The following is a 22,836-nucleotide window of genomic DNA, read 5'->3' on the forward strand; positions in this document are numbered from 1 at the left end:
TACAAATATAACACCTTTAAATACATATTCTCTCAAAGGACAACGACAGTACTTGAGAAAATATGATGTGAATGAGCGTCTTTGCACGCATTCTCACATACACACATGACTGAATTAGCAAAACTGTTAATGATTCATTTGGACTTATTGCCTACAGTATCTATCTAGTCATTGAATTATACTGTAGTCAGTGAGAAAGTTTGACAGCACTGTATTCATGCACTGAGCAAGAGATTCTTATTTTTAAAAAATGACAAAGTGCTGATGGTGCACACCACTGCACACCACAGTAGCTTAAACAGGTGGAATGTTAATGTCACCGAAATTTACATACTGCCTTGTCTTTAAATATACATCACAACTGTATCACTTATTATTCGTCCTACAGTGGCGCTACTTGATCACTTATTCATTATTTTGTGGCTTTTTCATAAGGTTCTGGAGTAACTGGATCAGATGACATGCATTGTAATGATACCGAGCCTGAACCTGTATACTTATCTGCAAACACTGAATCTGTTGCTATCAGAAAAAGGGACATTGTCATTCAGAGAACTCAGGGAAGCCATAACACAGTCTATCACAGAGAAAGTCCTTTTGTTGTCGCTATGAGTTAAAGACCAAGTGTGCTTACTGTTGTGCTGCATCCTAAGTCTACGAATGAAGACAGCGGAGACAAGCTGATTTGGCTGAGGGGGAATGAGGGGTGATGAGGTAACGATCTCTCTGACTCCCTGTCTGTCGTTCTCTCTCTCTCTCTCTCTCTCTCTCTCTCTCTCTCTCTCTCTCTATCTTTCAGCATAGCAGAGATGCAGCCAGTGTGGTGTGATGGGCTTGGGGCCTCCAGCAGCAAACCCCACTCAGACTCACTTCATTACTCCAACTCCATCTCCATCCGCCCTCCTATCAAATCACCCAGAGAGCCTCTCGACGTGACAAGCCTCGCTTCAGAGAACAGGACGTATGCTCGCTCTACCATGGCTGCAAAGACTGATACGGATGCACACACATGCACACGCACACTCAAATAGCGATACACGGTACATAATGCTAATTCATACAACAACAAAAAAAAAAAACGCAAACACAAATACAAATGTATCCCTCTCCACACCTGTCCTCTTCACTCAGAGCTCTCTCTCTCTCTCATCCATCCCTGTTCGGACTAAAAGACGGTACTTCACTTCACAGATGATAAAAAGATATAACTAAAAAGGGGAGACAGAAAAATTCTATTGTGCCTATACAAAGCAACCTTTGGAACCACATTTCCCATTTTTCTAGTTCTAATGGGCAAAGGGTCTTTTACTTTTGTGTTAATAAAGAATATGAACGTCAGATTTCTGTAAGAAAGGCAAAGACCACAGAAGATTAAAGAAACCGAACAAGCACCGTGTTTCTTTTTAGAAGCGGAGCTCTTTCAGACAATGATGGCTTAAAAACAGTAATTTAAAGTTTAGAGAGGTGTCCTGAGTGTTCAGACAATGGTGTTCCAACACCGGGATGCAGCACATTTCATGGCTTCCACGGGCTTTCCATTATACCTCGGCGAGGCGCCACTCGCTGCTGAAATTACAGGCTGTCTAGCTCAACAGAGTTTTATGGTCATTTCAGCCACTCAGCCCCCAGGGAAGTGGCAGGGGAGCCCCCACAGAGGTAGACTTCTTTCAGCAAACCTGACACTTTAAACACAGTGATTCGGCTGAGCGCTGAGTGCCTGTCCATCCAGCTTGGCAGTAATAGAAAACTAATGGCTTTTTATATGGATTCTTATTCCTATCACTTGATGCCCGTGACAAACAATGTGACTCAAATCAGATGAGTGTCAGTCTTGGAAACCATTTCCTCTTGAAGGAGGAGAGGCAGGAAGAAAAACAGTTATCAGACTCTAAAGTCCTCTAATAGCTTCCTTTCTACATTAAAAACAACAGTCTGCTGAGAGTCCTATCTGGTTTAGAGACTTCCCCCGTATGCTCTGTCTACAAATGTGTGTTCTTCTATGGATGATAATTTCTGTTAAATGTGAAATTACCGCTCTTCATTCTTATCACTTCCCTCAGTCTTCAGCCTAGTGAGGCTGTAGAGGCCATATCTCTCACTCATCTACAGAAAGTATAACAATAACCATGACACAATAGCTGGCAACATAATAGCACTTACATGAAGCAAATGAGCACCGACCTTATGTCTCCTCTCTACTCCTTTCCTTTCCTTTCCTTTCCTTTCCTTTCCTTTCCTTTCCTTTCCTTTCCTTTCCTTTCCTTTCCTCTCTTCTCCTCTCCTTTCCTCTCCTCTCCTGTCCTCTCCTCTCCTCTCCTCTCCTCTCCTCTGCTTTCCTCTCCTCTCCTGTCCTGTCCTCTCATCTCTTCTCCTCTCCCCTCTGATTAATGCCCTGTTGTCAGTGACACTGATTGTCATTGCAGCCTCAAGTGCTCATGTGCAAACTCACGGTGAGGGAATTTGACCCTGGTTCAATCAATAGGACTCAGCGGCCTTGTGTGTCCTTTTGTCACTTCATGTTAAATGCCAAAGCAAACAATGGCCCTTGACAATGCTGAGATTCGACTATTACTTTCTTTTGACACACTGAATTTCCTGCATTGTGCAGCATGGCTCATTACGTCATAACACTTATTATGAAAAGCCTAACAATACAGCACTGACTTTGTGAGTGGAGTGCTATGAATATATTTTGATTAAAAGGGCATAACATCTGTCTGAGTTTTATATTTTTTCCTTTCCACTAAAATACACTCTTCAGTGTCTAATAATTTGGTCTGCTGAATTCGGCTCCTGCTTTCCCACCTAAATTTCTACTGGTGACCCTGAGACAGTCTCTTGGTTGCTCTGGTCAGAGGTGATAGTCCATTTCACCTACAGCTATTTTCTCTTGAATGTGCCTGCGCAGAGGCCTGCCTTTTTTGGCAGCACTGTACTCATTGGGATTCCCAGTCAATACTCTAAAAGGGCAACGTGGACAGATGGCATTCAGTCAAAACACAAGGCAGTTTAGCTTAGCTGTCACATGACACAACCTTTCACCTCTTACTCAGCAGAGAATTTCAACTAACAAAAACTGTCTGGTGACACATCCTCCCCTACATTATCAAGGAGCAAATCCCAAGTAAAAAAAACAACAGTCTGAACTTGCACTTTCATTTAATTAACCCACTTTTTGTTTAATTTTGAAACACTTACTTATGCATGATTACAATGTTCCTTGTTTGGTGACCATAAAATTGGCTTGCAATTCATTGTTTCTTTTACTTGCTCAATTTCTCTCTTGCTTACTCTCTCCCTGCCTCTCGCTACACCACCCGCTGCAGATGTCTTACAACCCCCTACTGAATGTTATGTCATTGGAATGAATGCTAAATCAAGCATGCCACACACACAACCTAGTACTGTCTGTTTGGTAAGGGGTGAGTAGATTATTCAAGGTTATCTGAACTCCCTAAATACACTCTGAACAAGGCAAACAGCTATCCCCCCACACAAAGTGTGCATGTCAAACAAATGGATGAACTGTCACTGAAAAAGTGACAGAGTGAGTTAGTAGTGTGCTGCGGAACAGTTATTACGAGTAATTAAAGAACTATTACTCACATATTTAACAACTCTGTGAGAAAAGTTGAAAGAAAGGTTCAAGCTACATCTTTCAGTGAGACTCCTTAAGTGCAAAGACAAGTTAGGAGTAAAGGGATAAAGAGTGGAAGAGCAGGCCCTAATTGACACAATTAAAACCACACATGGACCATTCTTTAGATAAGTCTGAATTCCTATTGATAATGTTTGCATTAATAATAGATACGGTACCTCGGGAGGAAGAGATTGTGGAGGAAAGGATGGGGCCTAGTCAGTAATGACTACAGTTTTCAGCTATACCATGTTCCCTTAGAGATTACAGTTAGGAAACTAAATGGGCATATACTAATCCATGTATTGGAATTAAATGCACATTCTTTTTTCCAGTTCCTGCCTCATCCCTCTCTACTTTCTCTCTCTCTCTTGCTTTCCTCTCACCCTGTTTGCCGCTCTCATGTGTAGCCAGCAAGCTGAGCACGTCTCTGCCGGAGCTGGGGCCTGATTAAAGCCGCACACTGCAGCAAACTCTACTATGTATGAGGAAAAGGTCACCAATTGACACATGCTTCGCTTGCAAAACCAGAGCTTTACGCTATCAGAAAAGACACTTCACTTTGATAGCTTGTATTGTAACCAGGGAGATAGAAACAGTCCAGGTATTACCTTGAGCACAGACTTTTAAAGGTGAGTTAAGGAAATCTGATGCATGCATGGGCTTTTATACTTCCATCTTTGTGAGGACCCTTTTTGAGTTTGAGACCATGTGAATGAGGAAATCTGTGGAAAGCAAGAACATTTTGGTCCCTCTGTCCAGGGTGATTAAGAGTACGGCCTTTTAAATTGAAGCTTCAAATGTGGTTTTGCCGCCAGACGCCTTGGCTGAGACTGTCCCAGCGGCTTTGCAGATAGACAATGATGTCATCCTCTTGTCTGTGTCTGCATCATCGTTGACCTTCGAAAATCCACCTACAACTTCAGGTCGCTGTAATTTTCCAGAGGTTGTGGTGGCAGAGCATGTAGGGCTCATACTGCCCCTATCTATCCCGCCCAAACCGGTTAGCCAGCCATGTGAGGGCTCTTAAGGCCCAGCTCATCCAGCAGTGCGTCAAAGCGTCCAGGATGGAGTCATTGAAGACAAAGTCATCAGTCAGTTCAAGACAGGGACACACTGGAATATTTCAAAATATATATTTTTTAAATTTATAAAGATTTTCCAGCTGGACACAGCAGCTAACAAGCTGCAGTTTCAGTGTCAGGTGTCTGGGCTGCACCAGCCAGATGAATAACCTGATTCAGGGAGTTGCTACTGCTGTGGGGCATATGATGTCGCTTGCCACAGTGGGCTCCCATCACGTGTGGCTGGAACTCACTGCCAGTCCACCTCAACAGAGTCACTGCAGCACCAGCCCTCCCGTGACCGCGGAGTGGCCCATGCCAGGATGAAAAACGCTGGCGCCAGTGTGTGGCCTTCAGGGGAAAACCAACACATAAACCGCCTCAAACTTTGGGTGGTGCTCTTGGTTCTCCAACACTTCCTGATTCTGGTTCAGGGGAGACATGTGTTGGTGAGAACAGACAACTGCACCACGGTTGCCTACATCAAGGCAGGACGGAGTCCATCCGCAGCCCTGTTGAGGATTGTAGAGAACCTGTTGTTGTGGGCCTCAGAACACCTCCTGTCTTTCAGAGCCCTCCACATTCCAGGTTCCAAAAACAGGGACATTGATCTCATGTCAAGAGGCGGCCCTATGGCAGACGAGTGGGTGCTGCATCCCGAGGTGGTGCAGCAGATTTGAAACTGGTTCGGAAAAGTGGAAGTATACCCGTTCGCGAGTCAAAACAACATCCACTGCAAGCTCTGGTTCTCCCAGATGCTGCAAGACAATCCACCCCTGGGGTGGTCACATTTACACACACGCCATGACCGAGGAGGCTGCTTTATGCCTTTCCTCCTCTTCGTCTCATTCCCCCTTTTCTGGAGAGAATGAGACAAGAGTGACTGTTGTTCATCCTGATAGCCCCGGACCGCCGTTCGGCGCTGTGGTACGCAGAGATGACCCAGATGTTGGTGACCTAGCCCTGGTCCATTCCCAGAGCGTGGGGGGGCCCTGTCCCAGGAGGCAGGCTCAACAGGTGTGCTGCCCATGTTGGGCCAACCTCTCCAGCCTTGGCTCCATGAAAGGGACAGGCTGATGTGGCTGGACTGTCTGCACAGGTGGTGCAGACCATCCTGACGTCAAGAGCAGGATCCACCATTGCTTGCTACAAGCAAGGTAGTTGGGATTCCAACGCTGGTGCGAGGTAGGCAGACTAGACCCCCTGACATGTGCAATGGGAGAGGTTCTTTCCTTTCTACAGTATCTGGTGGAAAAGGGGCTGTCTCATGCCACTGTTAAAGTGTATGCAGCAGCTATTTCCTCCTGTCAGGAAGAGTTTGGCGACAGACCTGTCTTCGCCCACCCCCTCGTGAAACGTTTCTTACAGCTGGTTGGGAGACTACGCCCAGTGATGTGTGTCTCCATTCATCAGGCCTGTGTAAGATAGAACGAAGGTTACGATATTGTGACCCTAGTTCTATAAGCACAGGTGGAGCCCTCTACCTATGGACCCTGCCGTTCCTATGCTATCCACTGAAGTGGTTTCTGGATGTGAGAAGCAGTGAGATGCTGCTTTTCATACTGTGTGAGACAAACATAATTGGTAGGCGGGTCCTGATTGGCCCACTATGTACATGCAGATTTCAGTGGGCGATTGCGTGCGTGTGATTGGAGGAAAGTATTACCCATAGAGTCTAGTAGAGGGCCCCACCTGTGTTTATAGAACTAGGGTTACAATATTGTAACCTTTTTTACAGCACATCACAGCAAACTGACCATATGTGTGAACGGGGGTTAGGGGTTAGTGGTAATACATCAAGTACAAGTACACAAACGTGTATGTGTATTTATATGAAAGAGAGAGACAGAGACAGAGACAGAGACAGAGAGAGATTGATGATAAAAGTGCAACAGCATCCTGATTTCCTTCAGCTTTGTTTGAAAAACTACAGAGTAATGCCATCTGGGCCAGTCATTCTCCCTATACTGTTCCCCCTCAGTGGAGGCTGGAGTTGTCAGATACAACAGAATAGACTGTTGATTTAGGTCTGTGTGTGTGTGTGTATGTGTGAAAGAGAGAGATTGAAGTAGTCTGCAAGTTTTCTGTTAGCAAAGGCAGCCTACTACAGTACATCTCCCAAACTGGGTCAGGTTACCTGTACAGTGATCGATTGTCTCTCAGCTCCCCACTTTGAAAACCAGTGGCTAAAGAACTCAATCAAAGAGCACCCAGTGAGCCTGGAGACCATGGAATATAAATCAAAGATAGAAGTGTTGCATTGATCCTTCAGACGATCAATACACTACACATATACAACTCAAGGCTCTTTAGGTTAGGCTTCATTGGGCTTGTGTTGTGTGAACTGATATGGAAATGGACAGGGAGTTTCTCTGCTTGCATACATGCATGTACAGTACACACAAATGCTCACAGTACACTACCCAAAACAGCACATCCAAATATAGCCTATTGTCACTCTGTGGACTCAGCAGTCCTAAATGAATAGATGCTGGATCCACTGGAAGCATGGTGAGAACACAGTGTAGAGAAATGAGAAGAGAGGAAGTGAGGGAAATAGGAGAACAGTAACCAAAAGGAATGTCTGTTTTTCTCTATTTGTGCAGGATTATGGAAGGAAATGACATAATAACTGCAGCAGAAATACAACCAGGTGTAAGAAATAAGGCCTGGGAACACTTGTTCACTGTCCATCTACAGTCCCCAGATCTCAAGAGTATGTCAACAATTGCCTCCACAGAGACCAAGAAGAGAATGAAATCTCCTCGTGCAATATGCCACCTAAGCCCAAGCCAAGATGAAATATTTGAAATCCTTTCAAATATTTATTTTTTTATTTAGGAGCGCCATGGTAGCCGAATGGTTACTGCACATGCCACGTAACAGCCGGTTTGATTCCAGCCAGGGACCTTTGTTGCATGTCATACTCATCTCTCTCCCCATGTTTCCTGTCTATCACTTCACTGTTGACTGTCCAATGAAGGTAAAAATGCCAAAAAAGACACCCAAAAAAAAGCTTTTGTTTGATTGAGCACTGGGCTCCACCTGGAACAGTCTCTAAAGGTGAAATCACAGCCAATCTGGCATCTGACGTGCTTGAGGTAAAACTCAAAGAAGAAAGTATTTGAAGGCATCTTTCAGAGTGTAAAGCAAGGAATTGCTGGCTTTTCAAAGTCTAAAATAAATAATAAAATAGGTGAGTATACATTTTTAAATTCATTTTGACTTGGGTGTGTTTTGAGCCATGACCCTTTCTTCAACAGAGTGTGTTGCAGGGAGCTAAGCTCGTCTTTGAGATGGCCAGCAGAGTTTGCTGCAGAGATCCATAGCTGTATGACCAAACCAATGACCTCCAACCCACTGCAGTAGCTTTACGGCCCGGATCAATCATGCGACCCTCCCTCCCCCTCCTCCTTCTCTATGTGTCTCATTATCTCTCCCTCCCTCTCTTTATCCTACCATTCCTTCCCCCCTCTCTCGATCCATCCCCAGTGTTAAAATTAAACAGGCTTGGGCTCGCTGTGTATCCCCTCTTTGGAGTCAGACAGGTGTCCCCAAGGGAGACAGGCCTGTCGTTGAATGATCTTTCTCTGCTTTTATCAACACATCTCTGAGAGGGGAGAACAGGGCCAGGGAAAGTTTCCTCCGGTGTTGTGCTTGAGTGTGTTGTGAGTTCTGTGTTTAAAAAGTTTGGGGAGAGTTGCTCCATTGCAGCACCAAGGTTGCACAAAATGAACCCCAAATCTCTTGACTTTTTCTCCATTAGCATGACAAATGAGTTTTAAATTCAATTTGCTTGTACAACATACTGAAGGTGCAGAACAAATTAAGAATATAATGTGTTGGTTACTACAGTATTTCAATAAATTACCAGATGAAATAAAATAACAAATCACTGTTTCTAAGGACCTGTGATAAAGTCTGACATCATGTGACAGATAGAGGACATCAAGACAGATAGAGGACACTTTAGGAATATTTCACACTGATTGGGGACACCTCAAGGCAGGAGAGAATCACCAATCAGAGAGCACTGTCAGCCCGGCACTGACCAATGACATCTCACTTTAATTGAATCGTTGTGACATTCTCTTGCATGGCAGCACTTACTCACTGCAGGAGAATGCAGCACTCAAACAGTGGATTATTGGAGTCACGTTCAAGCTCAAAGTGGTTGTAAGTGAGTGTGTGTGTTTGGATGTGTGCATGGCTGCTGTGTGGTTGTTGGACTGTCGCTGAGCATGCCAGCGTGTGTCCGTGTACTGTATGAGTGTGTACAAGCTCATCGAGCTGTTGACCTCAGTGGGGCATTACGCAGCCACAGATAATGAGCTTTAACGTTCTATTTCATCTTTCTCAATAAGCAGGCACACAGCAGGCACCTGAGGGCCTAAAGGTCAAAGAAAGCCACTCAGCCTGAAAACAGATTACACAATGCAGGCAAGCAGGTAATTATCAAGACAATCATAAATTGGAGGAGAGGCAATAGAGTTTCCCTTCTTTAGCAGCGTGGTGGATGGATTCAGTGTTGGTGGAGAGGAATTGGGTTTTTGCCATTAACACTCAGCCTTGAAGGCTGCTCACCTCTACCGAAACAAGATAAATGTCAAGTATCATAGATATATTTCTCACAAAGGATTGTTGTGCATGGTTATCAAGACTAATTTCAATTTTTGTGACTGTAAATCATTAATAATTCTTACAATAACAAAAAAACACTCTAAGGAAAGGTAAACAAATTATTCTGACGATATCTAATAAGCTAAACCAATTTATTCCAAACCTGTCACATTAAAATAAACACTGAAAATAATTGAACATACTTTTCTGAAGAAGTGGCTGGCGTTGTCGTCTTCCGTGCCTTCTGAGGTTGGACAGCTACTTGGTGTATTAAACACACCAACTCTGTCAAGACCTGTCACTGATTGTCACGGAATTGTATCAGCTGCCTAATCATCCGTCACGCTGGGAAATGGAAAAGTAGCCAAAAGTTTTCCCCTCTGATAATTCTCACATCACAAGTATTATTTTTAGCAGTGAGCATTCAAGGGTCTAACACTTGGTCAAACTCCATTAGGTTCCTAAATGAGCTTTTAAATGCTTAGAATTATTCAAATGTCCCACATTTTTTTATGCTATTAGACTAATGAAGGCAGAGCATATCTCCTTCAACTGGCTGGATGTGTAGGCTTTTGATGGGTGGGCGGGGGGATCTTGACAGCTGATTGGGCTGATAGTACAACCGCTATGTTTCACCTGCTCTCAGCAGCACTTACACAAGGAAACATGTCACGGCTGGGTAGGTGTGAATTGAATCCGGCTGCTTGAATCCAATAGAGGGCCCATGCAGCCAAAGTGATCCACTAATGTTTTGTTCAGCTTAATTGAGCGTTGTCCCTTCAACTTAGCCTCACATCTTCATCCTGCATTTAATAGCCACGGCTTCCCTGAAAGTCTAATTACTTTGCTGGCAAAGTTACAGCAGAGAAATACAAAAGTTTAGAATGCCATGAGAAGGAGGAAATTGCTGTCAAACAGGAACTCTCTCTAATACATGGATTCTATTTTCTTTTCTTATTTTCCATGAATATAAGAAGATGATGATGAACCTTCAGATGTGTTTGGTGGCAGCTCATCTCATACGCTCAGCACTAAAATCTGCCGTCAAACCAACAAAACAAAAACAGACACTCACACACAGACATGCAGACACATAAAATGCCTGCCCTGACACCCCTTCACACACGCAGTACAGGTAAATACACTACACCCCCACCCATTGTTCCCTTCCCTTCACCTGCAGAGAGAGTCCTGGCGGCAGACCCTCCGCAGCTCCAGACAATTGGGTTTATCCTTATCTTTATAGGAGCAATCAGGCACGATAGTCTGCCTGCGTCGTTCGGCACAGCCCTCACTCTGGCAGGGGCAGAAAAGCAACCGGTGGCTGAACTCAGTGGGCACACGGTCCAGGAATAACCTCAGTGCTTTGTGGCAGCGTTTCTTGCTGCAGGTTTCACCCTTGTTGGGGTCCTCCTTGCTGCAGGTAGCAATGTAGGAGGAGCGGTGCCTCTTGCAGGTGCCGTTGAGGTTGCAGGCTTTGGCCGCATCAAGACAGGGGTTGCAGGTTCTCTCGGTGTCGGCACAGTGGAAACCTTTTGGGGCCACTGTGAGCATCCCTGACAGTGGATACAAAGAAGAGAGAGAACTCAGTGACTACAATAAACCTAAAAGATAAAAACACCTTAAGTCTCATAACCACTTCAAAACACTGATTTAAAACATATCGGTCATAGCAGATACACGTGAAATAGTCTTGTGGATTTCAGTGTTATTTACAATCTGTATATTTCCAAAGAGGGATGAATAGTTTTCATATGATTCATAAAGGGGCAGTTTGTTAATTTCTTAGTATGTAAGCAAACACAACCTGATTCAAATACACTCACAACAGAACAAAATAAAAATCTTTCCATTGATCCTCGGAGTCAACATCAATCTGATATACAGTGGGCTCAGCTGCAAACTACAGTCAACAAATAAAACAATAATCCTTGCATCTCTGCCCAACGGGAAGTTGATTGCAAATGTTAGACTTGAACGCTGAAAACGACGCTTCAATATCATCTATACTTCTCTGTTTCTCCAACCAACAGCAGACCACTTGGGGATGCCTGCAGCTAACCCACATCCACTCTAACTGAATTATTGATTCAGTGCGTTTCAGACCTTGAGTGAAATATAAATGAAATAAGTTATGATTCCAAATTGGATGTTAATAAATTATTCATTTTCAGGTATTACTATGATGTGAATATCATAATATTAGTACATTATCAAGTTGTCGCCTGTCATATTGAATTATAAGATACCTTGATTGAACACAAATCATATTTTTTTGTTATATTAGTAATTTGACTTACAATGAAGTAAACACGATTATTAAAATTAGTTCAGTGGAAATTATGTAGAGCAAACAGGAGTCCTTGGGAAATTATTGACAAGAAAATGTATTAATGTGTATGCTGGTCAGTGGGAAACAACACTAAATACTGTAACATCTGCCCAGAAGGTGCTACGCTCAAGGACTCCATGCTGTAATACATTCTGTGCTGTATGATCCACTAACCGGATGGTTCAAGTACAAGATTTAAGTTCCCTGATTTATTATTTTTTTTCCAAGTGTAATCACAAACTGAAACATAACAATTACCCCTCAGGCTACACATCATATTTGGAAAACAGATTATGTCATTAGGTGTGTTTGGGTGTTCTGAGATGCAGCATAAACAGTACCACATGGCAGTAAAAAAAACACAGTTTCTCCTGAAATATACCGGTAATAAAGCAGGATCATGTTCACTTGTGGCACCCCTCTCTTGTGTTCAGGCTATATTAGAGACGTTAACCTCCCTCCCCTGTAGATAATGATATTTCAGAGGTCGTGGTGGCATGGTGACACCAAGTGAGATTCATCTCTTATTCAACAGAACCAATCTCACTCTGTGTCTATCAGACAGCCTGGAGCAGGAGGAAGACCATTTATTTAAGAGGGGTGTGCCAGAGATGCTGTATTGTTTCCAAGTGGTGCATCGCACAATATCAATCCTAGAAATGGGGATACATTGAACACAGCACATCGTAACGGCAGGAAAAAAAATAAGCAAACCTCCCAAATTAATGATTTTGCAGTTTGAGATCACATCAGATAAAACAAAACTCACTGCCACTGAAAAATAGCAGAAGTAGAATCTCAGGAGTTCATCCCCAAAAGCAGAAAGTACAGTAAATCTAGCTTTCCGTTAACCAGGGCTTTCATTGATGCATCAAGGTTAAATGTAGCAGGCACTCTGATAAACAGGCAGGGAGTTAAGGGACATGTTCTGAGTTCAACAGATGTAGGTGTTCAAATAGTGCTGTCTATGCAGTGTTTGTCCCCGGGCCACCAGGGAGAACCTTTCCTTCTTTGCTCACATAATGGGGCATTAACTTTTTATGACACTTATTCAAATAAGACATCATTCTATCATCAAATGAAAAACTTGTTTATCTTTGCACTCTCTAATGGGAAAGGATAAACACTCCACAACAGATGTCTGCCAAGATACTCAGACTTGTTAGTGTACAGTAATTGACTGAAAAGGCAGACAAAACTCTGCTCAGAACATTTACTTATGCGACAGTAATGCACATCAAACCTTACAGGCAAGATGTGAGACAATTGTCAAGTGGGAGAAGCCTGGTTGATCTGTGATCACAATAAGAATCAATAAGAGAGATGACTTTGGCACCGGGCAGGAGGAGGCCGAGGTAAGGCCAAAGTTTTACAAAAGTGGGCCAAGCTTGGCTGAAGCGGGCCTGAAGGGGGGCGGTACGGTCCAGCTGGAGGAGACTGGTTCAGGCTACATTACATTGATGGATTGCAGCTCCTAAATCTCCCCTGGCCATCTGCAGGCTCTAATGTGGGTCACTGGGGGGTCCAGGATGAAAAGAAAATAGGAGAAGGATGAGCTACTAAGATTTATCTGACCAAGCAGGGCCGAAGCCGCTTTTGAGGCTACAGCGATGGACGGATTTTTACTACCGCTGATTGGGGAGCTGAGATTGAATTTGGTGCTCAACCAAAAAAGATGTCCTGAGGCGAACATAAGACACAAAGCCTACTTGATGGCTCTGACGTGCTTACACACAAACAGGATGATTGCAAAGAGCTGTAGGAGAAGGGGAAGGAAGTAAAGAAGTGGATGTGGGAGGGGAAATATGCAGTATTGTGTTACAGACTGATAATTGATTTTCCAAGTGCATTACAACGAAGGTTTTCAGCAAACATATTCTGCTATAATGTGAAGAGAAAGGGGTTGATAAGCTAATGATACAATATGTATAAAAATGGAAAAAGCTTTAAGAGGGGAGAGGAGTCTTGAGCAGTTGATTACAGCACTTGATCATGACAGATAGAGCAGTGAAATGAGAGGACGCAGATTGGACAGCCACTTATAGAGACATGCTGGAGAGCTTTCAATTAATCCAGCCTAATTCAGGGAAGACGTGCGACTCATGCTCAGAATAATTAACCCAGCCCATCAGCAGTGCAATCAACAGCTCTCAGCATCACAATAGTCCACACATATCTATTAACTTACCTTGCTGGCTGTTGTACTATAGATAAATGAGCAAGCGAGGAACAGACTGAGTGAATGAACAGATAGATGGGCAGGCGGATGCATTGATTGATTAATGGATGCTATAACCACAGAACAATCAGTGTCATTAAGTGCTGGAAAACTCATAAATAATGTTTTTCCCATCATATCTTGCAACTTGTTGACTGCTGTATAAACCAATATGAGCGAGTGCAGAGATGTTTTACATGCGCATGCAGTGTAATGCGACGTGTTGAATTAATTAGGTGAACACAAAATATGAAATCACAAAAAAAAGTCGAATGTTGTTTACTCACAACTGCCTCGTGTATGTGGAAAATGGTCTGATAACAGTAAGTTGATGTCAACAACAGTTAAACACCGTCATTGCTATTGGTGATCCTGCTGTTTGACTGTAAATAGGCTTTTAATAGGGCTCTCTGGCAATGTGGTGGTAATAACCATCTATTCTTTCTGCACATACGGCACACGCAGCAAGAGAAAGAAATAGAGGCAAAGAAGTGTAGAGAGAAAGAAGCAGAGAAGTAAAATCTGAGATAGGAGAGACTTATAGGGAGGAGGAAGGAGAGGGACAGAAAATTACCCAAGATCTGTGTTCCGGGGCCAAAAAAGACAGAGAGATAATAAAGAGAGACAGAGAGAAAGGGAGGTGAGGGAGGTGGACAGAGCACGTCTGAATGAGCGGAAGTGGATTAAATATTCACGTACACTATATCTGGATTTTGATGCTTTTTTCCCAAAGAGTAAGGGATCTTCCTTTCCCAGTAATTGCTCTCCGTCAGCCTAATTTGAATTCTGCATTTCATATATCATCCCTTACTCGAGGGACGCTGCGCTGCAGAGGGGAGTTCAGCCCAGGTTAGGAAGAGGCTCTTGGCTCCGGGTATGTTCTCAGTAATTAGGAAAGGTGCCAAAGTTTGGATTTAATATGGCCTTGGGTGAGTGTGCGAGAGCTTGTTAGGGAAGTCTTTAGTCCAGACCCTGAGGAGCATGTCAAGCATTTCTGTGTCAAAGGGCTCATCAGTCATTAGCTCTGTACTCTGTGTCGCAGCAGGGTTTCCAGAGGGGAGGAAGAGGCTGTACTGGATCTACAACATCATCTCCCTAAGCCTTACTGAGCAAGTCATACAAGTAGACGTCATCAGAGGAAGACCAGCGGAGTTCATGAAATGTTCTGTTCTAAGGGATGAACTGAGTTTTACCTCTGAGCATGAAATTATTGCTGTGAAATGAACCAGCGTGAGAATAAGAGAGAGAGTGGGGAGATGAAAATGATGAGAGAAGGATAAATATTTGTATGTGAGGATGTGTGTGGAGAAGAGGAGAGGAGAGGTGGGTAAGGGGCGTCCAAAGGAATTTTAAATCATTGTAAACACACTTTTAAATACTTGAGCTGTTTATGAGCATCTGCCTTCAAGTTTAGCTTCCTTGTGGAATTCAAAGCCTGAGCGTTCCTCAGTGGCCTCCTCAGTCTTAATATGCATGCTGTTTATCTCCCTCAACCGTCACCAGAAATAATGCATAATGTATTGAAACAATCTATACAACATCCTATCAATACTCTGCTTTCTTATTCATTAACCACATGCAAAAGCTGGGAACAACTAAACATACTAACAGACTAAAACAACAAACATGCCTCAGATTATTCACTGCTGTTTAATTCACTTGTTAGAAAAACGCTGACTATTACAAACAGTCTCTGTTAAGTGAGCCTTGAACAGCAACTCTCATTACTGACCCAGAGAAAGACAAGCTGAGGCTGGGCTAAGGGTAAACTGATTAGAAAATTCACACAGAATAATGAAGCATATAAACAAAGTAATATAAATACACACAAGCGCAATCACAGGCGTATACAGAACCAATCATGCACAAATAAACACATACACAGATACTGCCAGACCCCTAATAACCAAAAAAAACCCTGCCATATGCATGCATGAAAAGATCTTAGTGTTTGCCTAAGTAATAGTAATTATTATGAGGACAATGTGAAAATGTCAAACATTTCAACAGCATGCAGAGCACGGCTGTTGCACTGGTCCTTTTTCCCTAGCTGTAGGAATAGCTTTCTGGATTTAATTGGATGGTGGGCACACTGAGCTGCGAGGTGAGAGGCTTAGTGCTGAGAGTTAGAAAGTCTAACTTAAGGATGTTAAACTCAATTCCTGAAGGGACCCCTGAATGCAGGATTCTTCACTGCCCTCTGCTCCTAATAAGTTAATTAGCTCAGCGATGGGTCAAGAGGACGGAATACATTTCATGTGGAGCATATTAACAATTACAGTCAATGATGTCTTTGCATGCTGTATGTAATATGGCATTCATCTGGGCTTTGATGGGGGTCCTGGTGTATTGTGGAGGAAGGATGCTCTCCCACATCCTTCATGCATGATGTCTTATTGATTTGAGTTGAGGCACATATGCGCCTGAGCAATGCAGCAAGTGGAGCAAATGCATTATTCAATTAGAGGGAGCAAAGTTATGGTTTCACTACCCCACTTTTTGTCTTTTTAAAAATAAACTTATCATCATACAGTCCCCGCAATCAGGTGATTATATTTAAGCAGCCTTTATCAATGATCATTTTAGTATTTTCAGCAACTGACAAAAACAAGTAATAAAAAATTCACACATTTTTGGACCACCCTTTGAGTTGGTTCAGTCAAACCCGTCGCTGATTGTTGCCACAGCATACTTTGGCTGTCAATCACAGTCTGTCAATCCACACAGGAGTCCGACTGTTTACAAAGGTGAGAAACATGCCATTTAGCTTAACTGTGACTGAAAACAGAACATGGGGAAATGATTTAATCCAAGAAGTTAGGTGGTGTAGAAATGCAGGAAATTTGTTTTAATTTCTTTTTTTTCTGTGGGAAAGACCCCCAGACAGCCCCACCAATTATGTATCTCTCCAAGTCCCAAGTCCAAACATAACCAGGTACCCAGGTTGTGGCATACTGACTGGTACAGCAACTCTGCTTTTAAACCAAGAAAACAATGGTTACAAGTTGTATCTCTGGCTCCATCAACATTGTCAGACAAACAAAAATGCCAAACATTCCCCGGTTCCAGCTTCTCAAATGTTAAGATATGCTGCTCTATTTGTTTTCTATGATATTGTTTGATATTGTTTTCTGAACATTTTTGAGTGTTTCTCAGATAAAGCAAACAATTTGAAGATGTCAATTTACACTGGGAAACTGTGACAGCTATTTCCCAGTTTTTCGATATCTTATTGACCAAATGATTAACCATTTATCAAAAATGTAATCTGCAGATTGATCAATAATGAAAATAATCTTTAGTTGCCTTACTCCTCATCAACAAAAGGTTCTGCATGCATCAGGCAAACTAGCAGAATCACGACAGGCACCAAAAGTGATTCATTTTCTGAAGTAACTAAAGTCGGTGGGGCGAGAAGCTGTCTGTCATTGGCAGTTGTGGGACTGTAAACAAGACAAATGTGCCTTCCTGTACCATCCCCATGCTTCATCTTTTTGCTTGATTTTGTTAGATTCCCACTGGTGTGTAGTCCAATTTGATTATAACAGGGAAAATATGCATTAATATTATTCATTGCGCAAGATGCATACACTGAGTGAAGGGGTTTTGGCTAAAGAACTGATTATCAACAAATTTCCTCTGGGAAAGACCCACTCAGCGTGCTCTATCATTTCAATGATGAACTTTTTTTTTGAGTGCAAAAAGTTACATGCAAATGCCTTTCTTTAGGAAACAGTCTCTTTTATTTGCAAGACTAAATGTACCTCTTGTTTCTTAGCTTTCCCAAAGACCACAATGACAAGTGAAGAGGTAGTAGTAGTGCAAGAGGCTTTGGTTTGGGCTTGAAAGCTAACTTAAGGAAGTTCTTTATTTGATAATATTTTGGTGTTTTTATAAACATGAGGGACATTTTTGCGTCACTCCTTTGACACAATACTGCTGGAGATGAAAAAAAATGTAATATATGATTGGCTGATCCAATCATGGGGCACTGAACTGGACTTGCTGCAAGCCTAAATTCCATGGTAAAATAATAACTAAATATGCTTATGAAATACTGGTGGCAGACAAGGCGGGGACAGTAGTAAGGTTAGAAGAAAATAATTCTGTTATTGCACATTGTGTGTCTTTGGTTTGAGCTGTAGTTTCATGTTGCTGAACAGAGAGCTCCTGTGAAGTGCACTTTCATACATCCTTTAATTTGCTGCAGTATCCTTTGCCTCTGTCATTGGAGTAGTGTTCATTTTGATAGTAGTACTGCAGCTGAGATGCTGATTATAAGGGCTGAAGTTGTCTCTTTCTCTCTTACTCAGTCTTACTTGGTCTCTATGGTGGCTGAATGGCAACACATTGTGCTATTAGTGAACCTCTTCCATGTGGAGCTGTCAGTGTCTTTGTGGGGCAGAGACAAGACTTTTTGGTTGTTTTCATAGCCAGTGCAACAAGTCATTCTCTTTCTCTGTTTTTCTCTCTATCTGACTCTGTCTGATGTATGTAGCAGGTATGTTCATAGTCACAATAAATCTTTTCATAAGGGTGACTTGTTACAAGGCCCTACCTGAGAACTAGGGTTACACTGCATAACCATCATCATATTTCAGATACAGGCTTACTGTCACTAGTGCTGAGGGCTGACTAGACTGTGCACACCAGAACAGCTGTCGCTCCTGAAGGAGAAGAACTGTGTTTCTCACAGCATTTCCACTGGCTGGTAACCAGCAATCGCTTTCGATTCCAGTCAGCTGTCAGTACTTATTCATGTTTTTACTTCTATAACTCACCCACTCCTGTATTTTTGAGGCCGACACTAATATTGATCATTAGGACTTTAAAAAAAAATGATGACAATATATCAGCCAGGCAGATTTATTGGTGTGGCTCTATTTGCTATATAACCTCTCCAGTCTCTACAGAGTGCCTACAGAGTCTTGGGACTCCTTACCAGACGCCTTATAATCGCACCCTGTAACCTGACACTCAGCAATAACCTGACTGCATCAGAAAGATGGGCAGGTGGGCTGCATCACACTTCATGACAGAAACGAGATTGTGGCAGACTGGGCAGATCCAGCCTTTGGGTCAAAGTGTGGCAGAATCTGTCTGCAGCCCCTGAAGCAGCACTTGGATGGATAGAACGTGGAACATGTTTGTTCCAGCTGATAGCAGAGCCTAAAGCTCTTAGCATGGTCCGTGCCACGACCTGTGTGCAATCTGGGAGTTGTCATTGCTCTCCGTGTGCTGTGGACTACTGTAATCTACAGCAAGCACATGAGAAGGCTGCTGTAGAAAAAGAAAGCAGGAGAAGCCGAATGTAACGTTTTTTAGTTAAAATGGTTCTAGTGGGTGTATGTTGCCACTGTACAGCAGGTGTGTTTTGTTTTCCACTTGCTTTTTTGTTCCTCTCATCTTTATAAACATTTTGGAAAGAGGCGGAAGCGGAAGTGAATGAGCCAATCATCAACAAGGAGCCCCACAGGGGCCCAAAAAGCATTTTTTCCACACACAATCATGGAAAAAGGAGCGGCTGTACAACGGTGGATACAACCCCCGCAAAATGACTCATTTCACTATCAGAATTTGATCCATTCGGTCTGGTAACATTTGGAAAGTCTAGAAGAGCCGCACACTTGAATTGTTTTATCCCTGTTCAAGTTAGCCAGAGGGCTAAAGTGGAAGTTAGCTGGCCCGGCTGCCTGAAGTCTCTGGTGCGCATGCACAGTATGCATTCATCCGAGTAATTTCTTTACAGCAGGAAGTGGCTTTTTTTGCTTCATGAGCAACTGAGCAACTTTCATAGAAATGAACATGGCCCTGCTTCCAATGCTGTATCCAGTTCTTATTATACAGCCATGGTGTGGCCGCAGACCATGATGTTTCAAATTGCATAAGGCATTTGCCAGGTCGCAATTATGTAATTGCTGAGGTATTCTGACATGCATACCTGTCTGCAGAGTCTAGCAACGGGAAGCATGTAATGGGCCTACAGTAACTGTGTCAGGTGTCTGTTAGGCTACTATGTCAATTGGACAGGTTGTCCATTTAAAGCAGCAATATGGGAAGGTCCAGTTTCTAAAGCTTCTCAATGTTAGCCAATTGTCAGTGTTTGTAGTGTAGTGTTGTTTTGTGACACTGAAGGCAGTCCAACTTGTCATAAAAAAACTAATCTACCATCACCCTCATCCTTTAGCAGGGAGAGGCATAGTCCATGTGGATCAGGGCTCCAGGGAATGCCATCACACTCACATCACAGCAAAGAGATTTCCAGCAAAAGGCCCACTGCTGTCGACAAAGACCCTCTGGTCAGCCCTAGATGGAACTTTGCGTGAGTAGTAGTGAGTAGAATGAGCAGAAATTGGCACAGTGTTTCGTGACGAAGCTGTCCATGGTTATGCTGCTGCTAAAGAAAAATCAATGAGGGTAGCCACCGCCTATATTTAAGGGACAGACCCCACAGGGTAGAATTGACTCACTGTCTGATTGTCTGAGTGTGTACAGCGCATGCAAATTTTCAGTTTGAAGATATGCAAAAATTAGTGGCTAAGACTACACAGTCCCATTAGAGGAAGAGGCCTGTGTGAAATAGTTTTGTAGGTATCTCTTGGGGCGATGCAGAAACAGAGTCTCCATATGTTCTGTTTCATTTTAACTTCAGAGTGTGAGTGTGATTGTGTCCCTTATCTCTCTCCCAGAAAAAAACTTATAAAATAGCAGAGATTATTTTTCAATTTCCTACCTTTCCTCTTGGAGAGTATACATTCCCCTGTCCTCATCAACCAACCAGATATCAGATATTCCCTGGGTCTCCTTACAGTTTAACATTTATAGACGTGATTATGAACATTTTTGTGCAGTTCAGTAATCGAAGTGAGAAGTATTTCCATAAAACAAGTGTGTAATTACTTATCTGTTTGCCTGTGGTTTTCTCTCAGTGCCACAATCAATTACTCTGTCCTCAGAAATGATAAATAATGAGGAAAGCTTGCGGCAAAACAGATTTCAGAGAGCAAATCCAATATTTCACCTTGGAGAGAATTGAGGAAACAGCTGAAGAAAAATGGATACAGTAATGAGTCCCTTGTTGTGTCTTAATATGTCTAGGTGCACTGTACAGCACTCCTTGTTTTACCAGAGCAATTGAACTCTTACATTGGTAGGTTAAGAAACGGCTGAACTCTGACTATTATTTAGTTTGACTGTTAGTTAGCAGGGCATCTCAAAACTACTCCTTCAATGAGCACTCCCTCTACAAATGTCATCCAGCCTTCACCAAATTTAGTTCATATCATTTCTCGTTTTTTTTTTTATTGCATTCTTTTTTCTTATAACTGTTTTCCTAATTCTAATTGACATACATAGCCATAATTCTTGTGCACACTGCACTATTGCAGCCATATTTAGACATGTGTACCTATCAATTCTTGATGGCATTTACCCTTTAGATGGCGTTACAGCAACATGATAAACTGAAACAGCCATAACTCGCTTGTTTATCCTTTCACAAAGTCCTAATAAAACAAATCATACATCTATTTACTATTAACATTTTTGATGCAGACCTCAAATAAAGATGAAACTTTTGTATCATTAAAAGAACAAATTTTGAGGATTGTGCAACCTCGTGCTTTCTAAATGCTTTCTAGATTAATATGCACTTAAATCTAGGAAGACAGTTTGCCATCATTTCCCAAAACTCTGCCATAATCAAAGCCTGCACTTTTTCATATTTATATTGGTAATCTCTCCTTCTTTCAAAATATCAAACAAGCATAATTTCAAAAACAAGTGATACACTGCTGATTTCAAGCTAAGGGGATTATGCAAAAAGCGTGTCTTTCTTGTACCTCCCAGTTATAAAACAAAGCAAGATACATCAGCCAAGAGAAAAGGGAAATGTGCTGTCTTCAGTGTTTGTAGATTGCTTTTGGCAAAAAAGGAAAAAAATTGGAGAGAACATCCTCCGGAAATTTCTGTCAGAACTGGATGAAAGAAAATGAATTTTCAAGTGACTGTAGTCTGTAGCTCTGACAATGGACAGGCGTTGTCCCTGTGTCCAATCACACCTATGATACAACTTGCTTCTCTGCACATCATTAACCAATGTAGCTGTGTTTTATAATAAGATCTGCATTGATTAGTGATACCATGATGGTAATAACCACTAAATTAAATAGCAAGCTATAGCTCCCCTGCTGATTGCTAGGCTGTTTAATTAGTAAACCAAAGAGGAAATCAAACTGAGAGCAAAATCAATAGCTGGGAAAAAATGTAGGGTTGTTTTCTGAGGGTAAATGGTTTACCTCACAATCCCACAACAACCCTCATATGTCACAAGACAGATCAAACGGCAAGCACCCAATTCATTCAAAAGCAGTTAAGTGGTGAAATGCCATTAAAAGAAGATCAGTTGACCACAAAGGCTCTTTGGACCACCACGCTGTTTTTATCCCAAAGGAACGACTATTGCACCATCTCATGCAAATATTTACATCGTATTTTCTTTCATTTCATCAACTACTAAGGCTTCTGTTAAGATCAAATCTGTCATACCTGAGGAGATGGAGGCCAAGCGGAATGCGTCAGGGTGTCGGTTGGGTGCCACAGGTTCATACGGAGATGAGTCATCGATGTCTCCACCTGAAACAAGAGTAAGAATGACAAACTTTCAGTGTCACTGTAATGGATGACCTGCACTTTACCTTCCCTGCAGAGCAGAGCATTTGAGTGTTTCTGAGAGAACAAAACAGAAGCGGGCACAATCATTAGAAATAATCATTAGAAAACATGTATTTTAGCTCCAATAATCTGGAAAACACACAAGAACAGAAAGTACATTCTGTTCATGATTTCTTTTTTGGCCCTGAATAACAGAAACACTTTGTAATAAGTATTTTTTGATCTTTCATTTGATGGGTCAACTGGATGCAGGTTTTAGATTTCAAGACAGGTAATGTTTAACTGTAATGAT

At 42.4% G+C, this 22,836-nt stretch overlaps 1 protein-coding gene across 3 annotated transcripts in view; it reads right to left on the bottom strand.

Annotated features, from left to right (window-relative positions):
• LOC121903265 (GDNF family receptor alpha-2-like) overlaps positions 1–22,836 on the bottom strand; it is a 45,651-nt gene that overhangs the window by 10,974 nt on the left and 11,841 nt on the right. For all 3 annotated transcript variants that reach the window (XM_042420121.1, XM_042420123.1, XM_042420122.1), the window contains exons 3-4: positions 22,419–22,505; positions 10,499–10,877 (exon numbers count right to left, since the gene is read on the bottom strand). In XM_042420121.1, coding sequence (XP_042276055.1) covers positions 10,499–10,877; positions 22,419–22,505 — 466 coding nt within the window. The remainder of the gene's footprint in view (positions 1–10,498; positions 10,878–22,418; positions 22,506–22,836) is intronic.

The sequence above is a fragment of the Thunnus maccoyii genome, chromosome 9 (genome assembly GCF_910596095.1).
Source record: "Thunnus maccoyii chromosome 9, fThuMac1.1, whole genome shotgun sequence".
Taxonomy (NCBI): Eukaryota; Metazoa; Chordata; class Actinopteri; order Scombriformes; family Scombridae; genus Thunnus; species Thunnus maccoyii.